This window comes from Gobio gobio (assembly GCF_949357685.1).
Source record: "Gobio gobio genome assembly, chromosome: 8".
Lineage (NCBI taxonomy): Eukaryota > Metazoa > Chordata > Actinopteri > Cypriniformes > Gobionidae > Gobio > Gobio gobio.
Genome location: NC_137114.1, coordinates 19,915,788 through 19,935,138, shown reverse-complemented (window position 1 = coordinate 19,935,138; position 19,351 = coordinate 19,915,788). Strand labels below are relative to the sequence as shown.

Below are 19,351 nucleotides of genomic sequence, written 5' to 3'. Positions count from 1 at the left end.
TCATAAACTTACTATCAAATACACATGTAACTAGTATTCAGCCCAGTTAAGAGGATGGAGGTACAGTATCATATCTTCAGTTCATATCTTCACTAATCATGAGTTCATGTTAAATTAACTATTAATTCATGTATTAATACATGATTATTCATACTGTTATTGTAAAGTGTTACCCACTTTATTAATGCTGTTGCTGCTTTTTTTTTGTTACATTTGTAGTTGTCACTGTTATTGAGGTTTGTGTGTTAAGTGTTGAGGTGTGTGACTTTAGTGTGAAATTACTGCAACACTTCTTTGCTTCACATCAGCTAGTTGTGTGACATTTGCAGATGACACTTCAGTAAACTGTCAGTAAAATAAAAAAAATACCAGTAAAAGCAAACAAGGGAGAAGGTAACAGTCATAAACTTTTTTATTTTATTTACTAAAACATATTTGTAGTTTCAGGAAGCTCAGAAACATTCTGAAATATATTTAAAACCTACTGCAAACAACAACAAAAAATAGAAAGAAGAAATGAAGAGAAATTAAATACATATGTAATTTTTTCACAATTTTATATAAAAAAAAACAGATGTTGGAGATTCATCTAATTAATCTAATGTATTGTTTTGCAATCACCAACAATTTATTGATATACACATAAGGGATAAAAGCTCAACAGTAATTATTTAATTTCTTAAACATCTGACTTTACTAAACACAATATTGTTGTGTGTAGTTAAGACTCTTTAGCTCCTTAACTTTTCAGCACCTGAGTATTAGAATAAAGTTCCTCCTCTCCTTCCATCTGTTTCTGGTTGGCTGTTTTAATCTGGTCATCTCCATCCTGAAGGGCTTTCCTTTGCTTCACATTACCTCTGCTGCCCCTCTTGATCTCAGCATAGTCTGTTTCTTTATGTTCCCTCTCTCCCACTTCAGCCGATCTGTTCTTTAGAAGGGAGTAGTCGATGCTGGCGTAGGCGACCTCTCCTGCTTGCATCTCGGCTGCCTCATCTTCCACTGCTTCATCTGTTGGTGCTGCTGTGTTTGGGGTCCCTCCATCAAGCTGTCCATGAAGAGGAGTTTGTTCAGCTACATCTGTCTGCACTATCTGAAACATACAGAACTTATTTTTCATTTGTATTTTTAACATAAAAAAATTCACCCAAAATGAACAAAAAAAAAAAAAGGTCAGCATTTACTCAGCCTCATGTCGTTCTAAACCAGTAAGACTGACGTTCATCTCCGGAACATAAATGAATATATGCAAGATTTCTGTCCTTCCATTGACAGTCCATGCAAATACCAGGGGTATTAGATTATTTAGATCCAGGGGTCTCCAAACTCGGTCCTGGAGGGCCGCTGTCCTGCAGAGTTTAGCTCCAACCCAAATAAACACACCTGAACCAGCTAATCAGTGTCTTACAAGGCCCTAGTTAGACACTGATAAGCTGGTTCAGGTGTGTTTAATTGGGGTTGGAGCTAAACTCTGCTGGACAGCGGCCCTCCAGGACTGAGTTTGGTTACCTCTGATTTAGACACTTCAAAAAGTTCATAAAGAGATTGTAAAACTAATCCATATAAATTTAGTGGTTTAGTCCAAATTTTCTGAAGAGACACAATCGCTTTATATGATGAACAGTTTGAATTTAGTTTTTTTAAACATATATATATATATAAAACGTGCTGCGTAACACAAGAATGAACCTCATTGGTTCTTGCTGAAGCTTAAACATGATGCTTAACACGAGAATGAACCTCAGTGGTTCTTGCTGAAGCTTAAACATGATGCATAACTCGAGAATGAACCTCATTGGGTCTTGCTGAAGCTCAAACGTGATGCATAACTCGAGAATGAACCTCAGTGGTTCTTGCTGAAGCTCAAACGTGATGCGCAACTCGAGAGGAAACCTCATTGGTTCTCACCATAGAAAAACTGTAAAAAAATATGGATGTAGTGTCTGTGACATCACCCATAGGTTTCTGAAGCCTAAAAGCCGGCAGTCGCTATCTTAGCAGCGCATCACAGCGCACCACTCCCAGATGACTGAAAATGGGAAAAGAGGTGGGACATGGGTGGATCTGAGGTGCCTGGTTGCTGAAACCACGCTCACCTAGCTCGACCATAGTGGCAATCGCCCTGTCACTTAAGTGGCCACGACTTTAATTATACAGAACTTTAAGGTTTAATATAATTTAAACGGATGAGTCATAAAAAAAAAAATTCACCCCCTCACAGTTGTCATGAAGGGCAAAATTAGCCATATAGACCAAAACCACTTTTTGTACCAGGCTGTAAAAAAAATTCGGCCCCACTTTATATTAGGTGGCCTTAAGTACTATGTACTTACATCAAAAAATAAGTATAAAAAAGAGTTAGGGACAGGTGTCTTGGTATGGGTAAGTTTAAGGGTAGGGTTAGGTGTAAGGGAAGTGTCAACTGTGTAATTACAAATGTAACTACAGAAATTAATTACAGACGTAATTACATGCAGGTATTTTTTTAAATGTAAGTACAATGTAAAAACATGTATACACAATAAGTGCATTGTATCAAATGATTAACTAAAATGTTAGTACATAGTAGTGAAGGCCACCTAATATAAAGTGGGTCCAAAAATTCTGCTGTAAAGTTGGGCATTTTAACATGGGGGAGATACAGAATTGACACATGCGGGAGCAACGACCGACAAACAACAACTGAAGCAGTGGGGTATAAATACACAGGGACACAAGGTTAATGAGATAACAAGAGGGAGTGGCTAAATGGGAAACATCTGGGAGAACTAATACACCATGAAAAACTACAAAGGACTACAAACACACAGGGAATATGTGACACTTGGACTATTTTTGAAAACTTTTTACCATGAGGAACAGATAATCATCAACATGAGGTTAAAGGGTAACTTCAGTGATTTAGCATTAGGCATTGTATCAGTAGAAACCTGGCAGTATATTCAAATTATGGTACTTTCCCCCCTCATATCCCCCTGAGATGAGAGAATTATGCATTTTATATCTGGAAAAAATCCTCAGATGATGCAAATATCGTAATTTTGCGCCATCTGAGGATTTTTTTGGCCAGAGGCTAAAGACTACAGCCACTAGATAGAGCTGTTCCGCATGTTATCAACCCATCCACAGGGGAGAGATCTCACGCACAAAATGTAGGACACAGACGGCCGCACGGACATTCATAACAGATCGATGCAGAGCAAAGTGAGTGTTTCAACTTTTCAATGAATTCCTGTGATAGTTTAGCTTCCATATGCGATCTGAAAACGTGACAGACTGGCGCTTAACGTTACCTCAGCTCTGCTCAGCTCTTCGTGAGGAATGAAATCTGACACTGCTTCGTCTGTGACGTGACTTTCGTTCGGCTCACACTTTTTTGAAAAGACACGTTCAGTTTTTAATTGTAATGTTTATTCTCTAACTGAACAAAATGATTGTATTACTATGAAGATCAAAATGACGGTGTACGGAGTGGCCTCATAGGGCAGCAAAGCAAGTGCATTCTGGGAGTTGTTGTCTTTCATCCACATGAGACAAAAATAAATTTTCTGTCTTTTCTCAGTCTAGAAGGCACCAAATTCAAAAATAATTTCACATTTCTGTATAAATGACCCAGTTTAAATACAAAGCTTAATGCTAAATCACTGAAGTAACCCTTTAAGTAAATTATACTTTTTCTTTCATAAACATTTGAGTAGGTAAGGCAATCGTCCAGGGTGATCTTTTGACATAAAGGTTGCAAGATTGAGGTGTCCGTGATAGTTAAACTAAAAAAAAAAAATAATAATAATAATAATAATATTTTATTTTTTCCTTACCTCTAAATTAACATCAGTGTTCGGATTTTCTGTTGGCACTTTGTGTTTTTTGTCTCTGATAAGAAAAGATATTTAGGGAATGAGACTTGAAGCTGACAGTCAAAAATGTTCTAAACGCTATATATTATAAGGACAAATGAAGTTTGATGGACTTTTAGGCAGCTGTTAAGTAAATGGCAGGCCTACCTGTGCCAAGACACCCAACAGCACAAAATTATTGAGAAAATGATTCCCGAACATGCCATTCCTGCCATAAATGTGAGTACCGTTGGGATGTCCAATTTCTTCATCAAACCTTCTATAACTGAAATGCAAAAACACAGAATTGTTATATACTGTATTTATATGTATATATAAGAAATTGTCAATTGTTCTGAGGTGAGAAAACTGCTCAGTATTACCTGTAAGTTTTTTGGTGGAATTCCCAAGCAAGTTTCCACCTCCAGGAGCGAGTTCATTTGAGTCACCTAGCATGTGATAAATGTTTGATATTATAATTACTAAAGACATATATTCAGACTTTAGGGCTGCCCCTTGCAAACATGCAATGATTTTTCCAAGATGTGTAACAATTCAGCATTTCAACAGTTACTGACATGTTGTCATTTCGTAATCTGTAATGTTGTAAGTCTGTGGCATTGTTAGGTTATCATTTCATATGGAATCTGGTTCTACTTACGAATTACAGTACATAAACTGCTCAGTATTACCTGTAGGTTTTTGGGTGGAATTCAGCAGATTGTCTTTCCCAAGAAAGTTTCCAGGAGCGAGTTCATTTGTGTCACCTAGCATGTGATAAATGTTTGATATTATAATTGGTAAAGACAAATATTCAGACTTTAGGGCTGCCCCTTGCAAACATGCACTGAACTTTCCAAGGTGTGTAACAATTCAGCATTTCAACAGTTACTGACATGTTGTCATTTCGTAATCTGTAATGTTGTAAATCTGTAACATTGTTAGGTTATGAACATTTAAAATGGAATCTGGTTCTACTTACGAGTTACATTGATAGTGATGGATGCTTTCAAAGTCTCGTTTCTATATGTCATCTCACAGACGTATATCCCAGCATGCTCCTTTCTCACATTGGTAATCATGAGATTTTCTGCAGACGTGTAGTTCCTGATTTTATCTGCGGCTCCATTGAAACTCCACACAGGATCAGAGGATGGTGGGTGACTCTCAACAGAGCAGTTCAGGTGAAGAGTGTCACCTTCCATCACTGTGCCATTACCAAGAATTTGAAGAGTCTGTACGTCTGAAAAAGAGCAAGTGCATTGGTTTTGAAACCATATTGACTCCGTATACAATAAATAAGTTCTTTGATCAATGGTAGAAGATGGAAGAAGGTTGTTCTCAATAGGGACGCCTACGCTCTTCTGAACTGCATTTTGGTTTTAAGTAATTGTCAAAGAATCATGCCTTTTCAAGAAGTTTGATTAAACACGTATACTTGTACTCACACATGACTTCTAGGGTCCTACTGGCACTGATGGTTTTGTTTCCATAGCTCGCGTCACATCCTACAGTGGCATTGTGCATTTTGGAGGTTGGAGTTAAGGGCAAAGTTGAGAGGTAAAGACTTTTGGAGGTGATCAGAGTGATGTTGTCACCCTTGAGATTGGTGATATTTTCTCCTCTTGTCTTGATCCACCAAGTTATTTCAGGAGGCGTTTCAGGGCAAGGAAAAGGAGCTGAACAATTGAGACTGGCCTCCACTCCCTCACTGAGAGGAGGAATATACATTATAGGCTCGTCTGTAAACAGAAGTACACAACATAATGTAGACATTGCAGATTTCCACAGTGTAAATATTTGAGTCATTCTTTGAGGACAGATTCAGATCATATGAAATGAAATGCATAAGATGAAGAGAATAGCTCATAGCAGTGTGATTAGCATAGCACAACCATGTGTTTAAATGTCTTAATTTAAGAAATGATGTCCAACATAGTTCCCCTGCTGAAACCATAACATCATAAGTGTGCAGTGAGCTGAACATCCCTCTGAAACTACTGAGAACTGAAAGAGAACATCAGACTAAAAAGCACGACCTTTTAAACTTTGCCAAACACAATCAAGCATTACCTTGAATGATGATTTTAACTGTGGGTTTATATGTGCTTTTATGAGTATCCCACCCCTCCACTCTGAAGGCATATTCCTTTGCATCTTCTGCTTTCATGTCTTTCATGATGAAGCTGCAGTTGTTTTTGGTCAGATCAGGTTCAAGCATCGTAATCAATTTTTTTTCAATTTCTTTTTGGTCAAATTTGTTTTGATTTCCTTTACTCACTTTCTGCATGAAAATTGTGTTTATATTTGGACATTTACCATCTTCATTACACTTTATCCACTTAATGTTATTAATAGGTTTTGCTTTGTCTGGATAGGTGAAGGTACATGAAATCAGAGCACATGATCCTGGAACTGCAGTAATTTTTGGCGGATTGAAGTTGATGGTCCAGTCGTTGTTTCCATTGCCTTGAATAACAGAAGAATGTGATGAAATGTGATGAACACAGGAAATCTCTTATCTTAAAATTACAGTTGCCTGTTCATGCTCTGTACATGTATATGTATGAAGCTACATAAACTTCACAAGTATTTACACAGAGAAGTGATGGTTGAGGAGTGTGAAGTGTTTAGTTTTTTCTATTTTAATGCAAAATATTTAAACATAAATGTAACTGTAAAACATGTAATACATACCTGTACACAAAATATTGAATACTAACACAAAGAGGATTGTGAAACTTGAAATGATCTGCATTTTAAACATGCATTCCACAGAACTGCACAGAAAAAGAACATTGCATGAACATTTATACAAATGCTATGTATGCAAAACTTCTATATTAATGTTTTTGTATATAAAATATGTGTCATGCCAGCAAAGAAAACTACATTTCAAATAAAAATTGACAGCATTAACAGAAAGTGACCTTACCGCTTAAAGTCAAACCGTTCACAGGGTTCTCGGAACCTTTAGTTGTCAAACTGAAGAAGCAGCACACAAGTAAGACGCATCCTTCCTCTGTTAGAGCACTTCCTCATTAAACTGACTTGCACAAATGAGGGATTGTTGTGCATGACAAGCATAAATATGGAAACAATTGGCATAATTCAGTAAAACAAATACATTTACCATAGTTTGATTCAAATGTATTATTGGCCAAAGAGGCAGGATGAGCTTATTTGGAAGAGATAAAGGCAATTCAGTTTTGGTCAACTGAAAATGTAACAAGTTAAATGTAAATCAGAATAATGAGTTATTCGCTTTGCAAAAATGTGTCCTGTCACATAGTTTTGTTGATTTCTGTTTAATGAGTCTTATTTTGAGTTTCTGCTATAGATTAACCATTTTTGCTTCCACTTTCAGTGAAGAGTTTTTAAAATAACTTTTAATCTAAAGCGGTAACAAATTTACAGCGTAACTTTCTGTAATCATAGTGTAACTACAAAGTAAGTACAAAGTAAGTACGTGTAGGTATAAGGAAACAATATGCAATATTTGGGGAATAAAGGGGTAACTACCTGGAAAATGTAAAAATTATTTACAGTTTGAGTTGTTTTTTTTATTAAGAGATAATAATTCTTCTATTATGATAGGCAACAATCTTATGTTTGGGAGTTTGGGAGCAATTTAGCAATAACAGTGTAAAGGCTTTTTTTAAATTACGGGGTACATATATCAGTGCATTTATACAGTAATTTGTTTTGATTGCAAAAGTGCATCTTTTTTATTGGCTTTCATGTTTAAAGTGAAGTAAAACTCATTTTTTTAAATACTGGGGAAATGTACTCTTGTTCCCTTTTGAAAATGGAACTCGCACTGCGTCGGAACGACGCTATGGGATATAACGTCACAGCGTGACAGGTGTCTGAAATCACTATCGAATCACGGTAATCCAATTGACTGGCGACAGCCCATGATGTCAACAACGTGGGACCCGGAAGTACTGTATATAAGGTCGCCTTGCAAACACACATTCATCTTTTCGACTTCAGGGACTGCTCTGTCTGAAATGCTTCAAGTTAAGGTAATACAAATTCATTATTTGATTCACACAAGCTGTGTGTTTGCTGCCTGGGATCAAGAGCATGCACAGTCAGTTCATATGGAGTTGTTTGTGTGTAAATGTGAGCGTTTTTCAATCTGAGATCGCTCCGCTCTCGTCTGGCTCTCTTCTTGTGGGAAGAGGTTTTGGCATCTGGGACTGGTGATGCGGTTCCGCTCATGCTGAGGCTGAGTGCTGACGCGCATCCAGTGTTAATTTTAACAGCATATTTTGATTTAGTTTTAGTCATAGTCTTTTGACTAAAATGCCATTTAGTTTTAGTCATATTTTAGTCACCTGAGTTGTGAATCCAACGCGAGTTGTGAATTGACTTTGCATTGCGGGAGGCTGCCTCATTGTCATTTCGGACTTATAACAAAAAACAGAACAATGTCTAAAAGCTGATGTGTGACAAGGTGTACAGCAAACAAGAAATTAGTTTTTATAAGCTGTCGACCCAAAAAAACGAGCGTTTAAGAAGATAAAAGTGGATACAGGCAATACGAAGTGATGCTTCAGCAGGATGAATGGGTAAATTTTGGGATCCTGACTCTCAGTATGTCTCAGTATGTGTATGTGTGCAGTAAACATTTTGTCACTGTTAAAGGTCCCATGGCATGGCATTTTTCTATTATTTTATAATGTTTCCTGAGGTGTACTTATATTGTTAGTATGACTTTTACATCATAAAATGTCATAATTTAGAAATAAAAGGCATTTTTTCAATACTGCTGTTTGCCCTGTGGCTGAATGCCCTGCTTCAAGAGGCGTGTCTGCTGTGAAACTTCAGTAAAAACGCCCACTGTTGTGATTGGCTGACATCTTTGCATTTTAAATGAGCGGAGGGGGCGTGGTTTAACTTGGTCTACGAGGCACGAGCAGGCACGAGCTGCTGCCAGAGAGACAGATGGACCTGAGTTCACTTCACATCAGTTCTCAGCATGTCGGAACTGTTGTAGTTACAGCATATACTTCAGGTTATTAGTCTATTTCTAGTCAGAGGGACTGTCACTCATATCAGAAAGTTAGTAACTTTAGTAAATTATGGATCAGCGCTGACTGGAGACGCGAACCGTTTAGAACGATTCAGTCCGATTTGGTGAACTGATTCGGTTCACTAAAAAGAACTGGTTCAAAAGAAAGATTGTTCGAGAACCGGACATCACTAACGTACTAGAGACGGAGATCAGCGATTGCTAACAAAGTTATTTATAGTAACTACTGAGTTATGAGAGCGCTGCCAGTCAGCGCGAGTTTATTGTGTTTGTATCTGAGAGTTCTGAATAAACACGAGTCCCAGTCACACCGAGTCCGTCTTCATCATTATTACCAACTTTGTAACACATGCAAAGTACCATTACAGCTATCGAGATGAACGAGTTAAAAGTAAGTGTTGATAATAGCATTATTTTTTTAAATTAAATAAAAGCGTCAGTGACGCGCGTTGAGTACACAGCGCAAACAAAGACACAACAGCAGTAATCGAATTACTGCTGTATGTAAAATACTGCATGATGTATTTCTTACAGACCTTCGTTCCCTGTATAGAGTATGGGTTTTATGTCAACCGTTAGGAAGGAGGAAGTTAACTGAAGGTTTCCCATGTAGGTGGCTGAATACAGCGCCAGGTTTTTGGGCTGTGTGTGTGAGTATGTGTTAGCTTTCCCTTTTTGAGGATTCACGGGGCAGGCCTCCGCTCATGTTGCGTATATGTATGTAAACTTAGGCTTCCTCTCATGGCGAGAGTTATATTGAGGCCGCCGCTCCTTTCCACTGGAATGTTAGTGGAGTACTAAGTGGTAGAACGCCCTTCTGGGAGAATGGAGTGTTTGCTACTGCTTGGGGTTGTTTTCCTATGTGTCTTCGGTTCCCTTAACCACCTCAGGTTAGAGTAGTTTGTCTCTTCTAGAGTGTGTTTACTAGAAACTGACGCTGGAGCTTCAGTTGGGTATGCTGGTTTAATTGGCCTAAGCTGTTAGGGATGATAGAGGTGCGTTGCTGAGACACTGTCACCTCTGGCTGTTCACTACGTGAATTTGAGCTCATATACCATAATAATAATAATAATAATAATAATAAGTTTAATTTATATAGCGCCTTTCCCAAGCTCAAGGACGCTTCACAATAACAGTAAATAACAAGCAGTTTACACATAGACGGACAGTGGACATTTGCCCAGTCCAAGTAATGAGCGATTGTAGTTGCAAATCGCACTACATTTGCAATACAACATGAAAAACAAAGGCAACAAACATTAATTACAGACAGCATGGTGGGCAGTTAGAGTAAAGATGCAACAGATTATTGGTAGTCAGTTAACATTGTGATTGTGTTATGTCAAGTTAACATTGTCATGACTGATAATACTGATTAAACAAATGTGTTTTGAGTTTACTTTTAAATTCATTTAACGTGGTTGTTGTCCTGAGAGCCAGGGGGAGAGAGTTCCATAGCTTAGGGGCTGTAACAAAGAAAGACCTGCCACCCATAGATGATAAGCGAAATCTCCGCTCACAGAGGAGTTCACAGCCAGAAGATCGGAGAGTTCGAGGGGGAATATAAGGAGAAAGTAATTCAGAGAGATAGGCTGGAGCAAGACCATTGAGTGACTTAAAGGTAAGCAGAAGAATTTTGTAAGTGATACGGGATAACACAGGTAGCCAGTGCAGTTTGAACAGAATTGGAGTGATATGGGCAGTTTTTTTAGTGTGAGTTAGTAGTCTTGCGGCAGAGTTTTGGATATATTGCAAACGTGAGATAGAGTGTGCTGGTAGTCCAGAAAAAAGAACATTACAGTAGTCGAGGCGAGATGTGATGAACGCGTGGACTAGTGCTTCAGCGTCTTTTGGGCTGACATAGGGGCGGAGTTTGGCAATACGGCGCAGATGAAAAAAGGACGCTTTACAAAGTTGACTAATGTAAGCGTCGAACGTCAGTGAAGGATCAAGAATGATACCCACATTTTTGACAGTGGCAGATGGAATTATTGATGTAGCTTCAAGGTCAAGTCTGGGAATATCACTTACATTCTTTGTTAGAGATGGAGGGCCAATGATTAATATTTCTGTTTTAGTCAGATTCAGACTGAGAAAATTGGAGTTGAGCCAGGTCTTTAACTCATTAACACATGATGATAGTGATGTGGTCTGGTAAATATAATCCGGTCGGCAAGCAGTATATATCTGGATATCGTCGGCATAGCAGTGATATTGAAAACCATGGCGGCGAATAATTTGTCCGAGAGGCAAAATGTAAATAATAAATAGTAACGGGCCAAGAACTGAACCCTGTGGAACACCTTGTTTGAGAGTGACAGTGGGAGATTTGTAATTGTGCATAGTGATGTAGTATTTCCTATCTGTTAGATAGGAGGAAAACCAGGATAATGCGGCTCCTGAGATACCAATCTCTGATAGGCGCATGAGTAGGACTTTATGACAGACAGTGTCAAAAGCTGAGCTGAGGTCGAGTAGTAGAAGTAAGGAAATGTTTCCCGAGTCACCAGCGAGTAAGAGGTCGTTGATAACCCTTGCTAATGCAGTTTCAGTACTGTGGTTTTGGCGAAAATCAGACTGAAATAAATCAAAACTATTGTTGAGAGATAGATATGACTGCAATTGAGTGGCGACAACCTTTTCCATGATTTTTGGGACATACGGTAAATTGGAAATTGGGCGGTAGTTAGCGTATTCAGTTGGGTCCAGATTAGTTTTTTTAAGAATAGGAGTAACTGCAGCCGTCTTTAGTGAGACTGGGACAGAGGCAGAGAGAAGAGACATGTTTACAAGATGTGATATAGGTGCAGAAATGGCAGAGTTACAGTGTTTCAGAAGTGTTGTAGGTGCAGGATCTAGCCGGCAAGAAGAAGAATTGGATTTCTGTATCATTTCACTAATCAAGATGGGATTGGTCAACGTAAAGTTATTAAGTGTTTGTGTCTGAGCTTGCTCACAACTAGAAGTGGTCGGTTCATCACTAAAAGTCCCACGTAAAGCATCCAGTTTCCCCTGAAAGTGGTGCAGAAAAGAACAGCACAAGTCGTCAGATTCTTGTAGACAGGCATTGTGCACGGGTGCCTGAACAAGCTTATTTACAATGCTGAATAGTGATTTAGGCCTGTTGTTTGCGTTATTGATTAAATTAGCGATATAAGAAGAGTGAGCTGTATTTAAGGCGGTTTTGTAAAGCGTAATATGGTCCGAAAATGCTTGGAAGTGTACAGTTAGATTGGTTTTCCGAAAGAGACGTTCCAGCTGTCTGCCTCTTGCTTTCATAGCCCGTAGCTCAGCATTAAACCACGGCGAAGAGTGGGACAAGGGAACAGACCTAGTCCTAATTGGAGCATGCTCATCCAAAACATCAGCAATGGCAGAATGGTACAAGTCAAATATTTTGGATGGACAGGTGGAATCAAAAACATCAGAAATAGCAGAAGAAGTAAGAGACGTTCCAGCTGTCTGCCTCTTGCTTTCATAGCCCGTAGCTCAGCATTAAACCACTGCGAAGAGTGGGACAAGGGAACAGACCTAGTCCTAATTGGAGCATGCTCATCCAAAACATCAGCAATGGCAGAATGGTACAAGTCAAATATTTTGGATGGACAGGTGGAATCAAAAACATCAGAAATAGCAGAAGAAGTAATCGATGCGGCAAACATGCTAGCATTAATAACATTGATCTTACGATAAGAGATGTTAATATTGTTAGTACATTTAGTTGGACAGATTAGTGTAGAATCAAGGGTAATAAGCTTGTGATCAGAGATAGGAGTAACCAGACCATTGATGGAGATGTCATTCAAGCCAGATGTACAAACTAAGTCAAGTGTGTGGCCGTGAGTATGAGTTGGGAAGTTAACATTCTGATAAAGTTCAAAGCAGTCCAGAACAGTCATTACCTGAGTCCTATTAGAGGAGGGAGTATCAACGTGAATGTTAAAGTCACCAAGCAAGATGACCTTGGATGATGAATCACAGGCTAGCGTTAGTAGTTCACTTAGTTCAGAGAAAAAATCGTTTTGCTGTTTGGGTGGTCTATAAATCAGGATGATTGTAAGGGGACTGTTAGAGGAAGTTTTCAAAACCATGTATTCAAAAGTCGTAGTAGTGTGGAAGTCCAGTTGAGCAAGTGTTATGGAGTTGCGATAAATGACCGCAAGGCCACCCCCTTTAGTAGATAAACGTGGCTTAGACAGGTGCTGGTATCCGTATGGTGTTAGCAGATTAAGATGCATGAAGTCATTCGGTGTTTGCCAAGTCTCAGTAGGGAATATCATATCCAGATTTTTGTCAGTAATAAGTTCACTTAGGTAGGGGCCTTTGTCCGAGATAGAGCGACAGTTCAGTAGAGCAAAGTGGTTTTGCAGCACATCTGAGTTATCAGCTAAATTGACATTGAAATCTGACTTTCTTACGCAGACAAGCGATCGCGGTGGACGACAGTCGCTTAGGCGTTTCGGATTGACCATAGTTCTGTGGCTTGACCGGGTGATCGGGTGATCCCGAGCGAGCGGCAGTGCTCGTACGTTTCAGAGTTGAGGCGTGGGTGCCGGTTAAGCGCGTTCGCGTGACAGATATCCAAAATCCATGTTGGAAGGAAACCCAGTAAAAATATGGGAGACCAGAGACAGCACGAGTGCTATAGCCTTTGGTGTGTTTGTAATCGCCATGAGAAAATCAACTACCAGCAGAGTTACGTTAGCCAGGACCACAACCATCACAACATATATAAAAGCTTACGGAGAGGAAAGCTATCCAACCTGACAGCAAGCTAATCGAACAACTGGTAAGAAGAGTGTTCACTCACCTCACAGTCAATCCAACAGATGGAGGAGAGAAGGGTGAGAGGGCTCGTAGCAGGCTGACAGCAGAGAATCTCAGCGGTGACAGCAACAAAAGTACACTCAGCCAAGTAGAAAAAGTTAAGTCCAGTTTGTAGCAGGATGCAGAAAAAGAAACACCAACTGTCCAAGAAGCGGACACAGCAAACGTAAACAATAGACGATGAAGTGTGGAGCGGCAGCCAGATGCGCGCAGCGTTCCCACACAGCGTTCAAACACCATCCCTGTGTTGTCAGCCTCCTCTCATGTGAGTGTCGTTTGGTCAGAGCCTGTCCTCTTTTCTCTGCCTGGGGGACATGCATAGCAGCTGCGACCAGGTAGCTAGCCTAAAGAGGCCTCCTGTGGGCGGCCCCAGTTTGTGTGAATTGGTGTGATATGCTTCCCAAAGACTTTGGTTTTGTGAAGACTGGTTACCAGCTAGTAGGCTCTACGAAGCATCCCTGGGGACGAGTCTCCATCGGTGATGGGTATTTATTAGTCAGCCAGTAGTATAACTGTCAGGGTTTCATAGCAGTCAGTTGTAAACTTGCTACCAGGTGGTTGGCCTCACCAGGCCTTCCTGGAGGGAAGTTCCAGAGTTGGATACTCGGGTAGCTAGCATGACTTGCTATCAAGTAGTAGGCCTCACTAGGCCTCCTTGAAGGCGAGAGCCGATGTGTGGCATCTGGACGGCTAGCCTGACTGGCTATCAGGTGGTAGGCCTCACCAGGCCTCCTTGAAGATGAGCCCCCAGGGTCTTTTTGGAATTTGCGTAAATTGCTTTCAGTTAGTAGGGCTCACTAGGCCTCTCTGGAGGGGTGTTCTGAGTCTCAGTCACTTTGACAGTTAGCATATGTTGCTAGCAGGTAGTAGGCCTCACCAGGCCTCCCTAGAAATCTTGCTATCAGATAGAAGGCCTCGCTAGGCCTCTTTGAAGGTGAGCTCCCGAGGCAGGGTGCTCGGGCAGCTAGCATGACTTGCTATTGGGTGGTAGGCCTCACCTCCCTGAAGACAAGTACCAATGTTGTAGGCCTCATCAGGCTGTAGGCCTACCAGGTTGTAGGCCTCATCAGGCCTCCCTGAAGGTGAACTCCGCTGCTTGGGGAGTTAGCATGCATTGCTGTCAGGTAGTAGCCCATACGGAAATGTAATATATGTGTAATAAATGTAATGTATGAAATATCAATATATGCGATATATGCAAAATATAAAGTTAAAACATATATGAAACCTATTAGAAATTGGAACAATTCCATATATTGACACGTATCCCTTATATATTATATGTTTATGTATAATACATATTTTGACATATGTCTCATATATGAAATATCCTAATATGCTCATATAGAGAAAAAACAAATGCACATACAGTATATGCACAGCTATCAGAAATTCCATATATTGACATATATCTCTATTCCACATATATATGTTTAAAGTATATACAACATATCACTATCACTGTATAGTCTTAGTATAGATTTAATGTACAAAACAAATTATATTTTTCATGTTACTTATTATCAGGTGAGGCAAGGGATGAAGAAGGACTCCAGGATGCAGAGGTTAATGGGCTTTTTATTAGACTTTAAAAATAAACAAACAAACCCATTCATGCTTGTAACTGGCTCGCCATAGTTTTTTATACAATAAGAGCCTCATAAAAGGGGAATTCACTTTTGCCAATAGTTTGTGTTCAAAATAACTGTACGAGTCTCAATGAGGGAGTGAAAATATATTGAATGATAACATAGTAACAATTTGCACATGGACAAAATCCAAGACAGCATTGTGAATATCAAAAATAAATATTTATTACTATTATTATAAATATTTTAATAAATAACAATACGGTTCTATACCATTTTACCACATATTTTACACAAATATTTTTTTTATAAAAAATTTTTTGGCGGAGGTGGATCGGTAGGCGGAGTTACCTTTTCAGCAATATATGCACGCAGCCTGCACACAGCACAGCAATAGCCGCGCAAGTTTTTAAACTACACGATCAGCAGGTAAGCTAATACATAAAATGTATACTTATCCTACCACCACACTACTGTAAAGGTTGCGGGAGCATGCAAGTTATTATTATAATAAAAAGCATAACTCGAGTCTTGAGTTCAGCAGCAGCATTCTGAGTCTGACAATGTCATTCAATTTGTTTTTATCCAAGACCATCACGTCCTCGTGTTATTAGCTCGGGGAAATAAATCTAGTGAAATTAAATGAAAAAGTCCATGTCAAACTCTAAATTGTATGGAATTTATATATTTGATATCATGGTAACACTTGCATGAAGATCTCATTTGTAATGTATTAACCAACATGAAACCAACATGAGCAATACATTTGTTATTGTATATTAATATTTTAATCTTTGTCAATGTTAGTTAATAAAAATACAGCTGTTCATTGTTTGTTCATGTTACTTGACAGTGCATTAACTAATATAACATATACAACTTTTGATTTTAATAATGTAGCCTATTAGTAGATGCTTAAATTAATATCAACTAAGATAAATAAATGCTGTAGAAGGACAGTTTTATTATTAGTTCATGTTAACAAATGTAGTTAACTAATGAAATCTTATTGTAAAATGTTACCTATTTCATGATAGCTAATATGTTCATACTTATAATACAGGTTTACAACATCAACAAAACTGAACATGAATTCCTCATAATTACCTGCTTGATTCTCACTGTTTTGTTTAGCAAAGTAAAAGCAAATAATTATATATATATATTTAGTAATATTATCATAATTTCCCTGTTTTTGTTTGATGTGTTATGCATTCTATTTGTATCAAAGTCTTTTCATACAATGCCAAGGAAATATGGAATATTTTTAAGAATGGTTTTAACCATATATTGAAAGCCAGTGGGGAACAAAATTGCCCCCCCCCCCCCCCCCACACACTTTTTTTTTGTCCAAATATTTAAAAACACAACAGACAAACGTGTACTGCTTTAAATACAGCTGATTTATGTAATAAATAAATGTATTTAAATTATGTAAAAAATACATTTGATTCTTCACAAAGAAAAATCAAGGTACAGGAATGTACCTAAAAGAGTACAAATGCTTTGTAGCCCCAGTTGTACCCTAGAAGGGTACGGCAATGTACCTTTGAACACTGGTACATTTTTGTACCTTTTTTTGTACCTCTAAAAGAACAATTTTGCACCCCTAGAGATAGAAATGTACCTTTAATGTTATGGTTTAAAATTACATCATCATGGTGTTCTCCCAGAGCCCTTCACTAATATCCAGCTGAACTGTAATATCCAGCTGAACTGGGTTACCAGTTTTAAATACAAAACAGAGGCAGTGCATTTTTCACAACTTTTTTATTTACAAAAGTAAACAATTAACAAGAATTACCAGAATTTCAATTCTTTCAGAAATGGACGAATCATGTCCAACGAACAGTTAATTCATCAGTTTTATGCGCACAGGTAGTGCACGTTTTACGAGCATTTAAACAATGTGACAATTCTTGTATAAAATACAGAACTTCAGCAACTCAATTGAAACTCATATATTCTGTATAAAAACACTTAAAATAAACATGTAAAATGTGTTTCAATTCCTTCAGAGCAATATATAATCTGGCTGAATTATATCGGGCTCAATGAGCAGTTCATTAATCAGATTTACATACTAAACTCTCAAGCATTTTAACACATCCTACCCTCAAGCTTTTGCAGACTTGTTTTTACTTTTGTCCCTCATTAGACCAACCATCACTTATTATCAGTATGCCGACCTTTGGACATTAAAACCACATATCTGATAAAAAATCTGGACAGAAGACTCGCATTAAACAGACAGTTCACCCAAATTTAAATTCTGTAATTTACTTAACCTGATGTAGTTGCAAACCTCTATGAATTCTCTCTTCATTTGAACGGAGATATTTTGAAGAATGTTGGTAACCAGACAGTTGACGGTAGCCATTGACTTCCATATTGCAAATCAATAGCTACCATCAACTGTCTGGTTACCAACATTCTTCAAAATATCTCTGTTCAAATGAGAGAATTCATAGAGGTTTGCAACTCCGTGAAGATGATTAAATGACTAGATTCATTTTTTGGTTTAACTCTGACTAATAATAGGTATAAAGGGGGGAACAATTCTTTCTATTAATACTTGTACACTAAGGCCCAATCCCAATTCTATTTTATACCCCTTCGCCTTCCCTTACCCCTACACCTACCTGTTCCCCTTGCCCCTTGAAACAGAGTGCCAAGGTGTAGGGGTGAAAATATTCCCCTAAGAAATGGGACACCACTACTATACCATTACACGTCATACCCCGTTTAATTTATTATAATGTCCTGTGACATTTAACCAGTATGAACAGCAATGAAGTGCGTAGGCTATTTCTCACAGAAATCAGGCGTGAGCATGTTTAACAAATTACTCACTCCCAACATAGTTTTGCGCCATATTTGGACTTAATAAAATGCCGCTCATTTTCAGTTCAAAAACATATGAGCCAGAGTTTCCTAAGATGATACAGAATGATACAGAACATACAAGACTAGTGAAGCCGCTTTTCCATTGGACCAAACTGTTCTCTTTGTTTCTTAACCGTTCCATTCCGTGCTGATCCGAGCCAACCGGTACGGATATGGTTTCGTTTTCTACTTTGGTGCTGCGATAATGTTCATACGTTATACTTCAACTCAGTCGTTGCCTTGGTAACGCGAGAGTTTACAGACGATATGTGATGTAAATATCGACTGCGTTATGAAGGATGACCAGATATATATTTTTAAACTATTATTAATGTGTTCAAATCATCCAAATAGTGCGTTTAGCAAGTTACGGAGAAACGGGCAGCCAGGCGACACACAAGTGATCGATCCCGAGTGGCAACACACACACATTCTATGCAGCACGGTAGTCGGTGGAGTGAAACTCCTCATACCCCTTCGTTCGAAGTGTGGTCCTGAAAAATCTTCGTTTGAAGGGCTATCTGGCCCTTCCCCTTACCCCTACCACTCCAGCCAAAAAAGAATAGAGACACCCCTACCCCTTCACGCAAAACGAAGGGATAGGGGAAAGAGAAGAGCTAAGGAGCTAAGGTAAGCTAGGTAGAAATGGGATTGGGCCTAAGCATCCTCTTCGTATGACCTTGCCAAAAACCTACAAGCATTTATACAAAATGTCTCAATCCAACATACAGATTATCATCAACTAGTAAACAATTATAATCACAAAATACATACAGAAGGCAGTCATGAAGGCTTCATCTAGGCTGATGCACTGGCACACAACCATTCCATCTACCTTCACCATGCTGTGCCCTCTTCCAATGATTGCCATCTTCCAATCATTCTCCATCAGTTGAATGGTTGGAAAGGGTGTAGCAGGGTCCCCCTACATATGAAAACAGATTTTTAAAATCAAACAAGTAAATAATTTTCTTTATTTTTAGCTTATATTGAAAATTCCCTGTATATACTGTAGATGGCTGGGTTTTACAGGTACATTTACTCTAGAGTTTTCTTACTAAAGCTGAAAAAAACAAATTTTAGTTATGGTTTAAATGAAGCACATCTATAGGAGACAGAAAAGTCCCAAATCCCAAATATTTTTCTGTTCATGTACTAACATGAGGTCCACC

The 19,351-nt window shown here is 38.7% G+C and overlaps 1 protein-coding gene across 3 annotated transcripts; it reads right to left on the bottom strand.

The window, feature by feature from the left end:
• Positions 1-394: 394 nt before the first annotated feature.
• Positions 395-6,879, bottom strand: LOC307130248 (sialic acid-binding Ig-like lectin 14). Of its 3 annotated transcripts, XM_079823221.1 has the most exons (11): positions 6,772-6,879; positions 6,534-6,616; positions 6,118-6,305; positions 5,910-6,022; positions 5,285-5,578; positions 4,819-5,079; positions 4,529-4,603; positions 4,220-4,285; positions 4,005-4,122; positions 3,819-3,873; positions 395-1,093 (listed from the first exon to the last, which is right to left on the bottom strand). In XM_079823221.1, exons 4-11 carry the CDS (start codon positions 6,013-6,015, stop codon positions 740-742), a joined length of 1,329 nt encoding a protein of 442 aa, XP_079679347.1. In that variant the 5' UTR covers positions 6,016-6,022; positions 6,118-6,305; positions 6,534-6,616; positions 6,772-6,879; the 3' UTR covers positions 395-739. The 3 variants fall into 3 exon arrangements, with proteins under 3 accessions (XP_079679347.1, XP_079679345.1, XP_079679346.1); XM_079823219.1 differs by having other exon boundaries at positions 5,910-6,305; XM_079823220.1 differs by lacking the exon at positions 5,910-6,022 and having other exon boundaries at positions 6,156-6,305.
• Between the last annotated feature and the right edge of the window lie 12,472 nt (positions 6,880-19,351).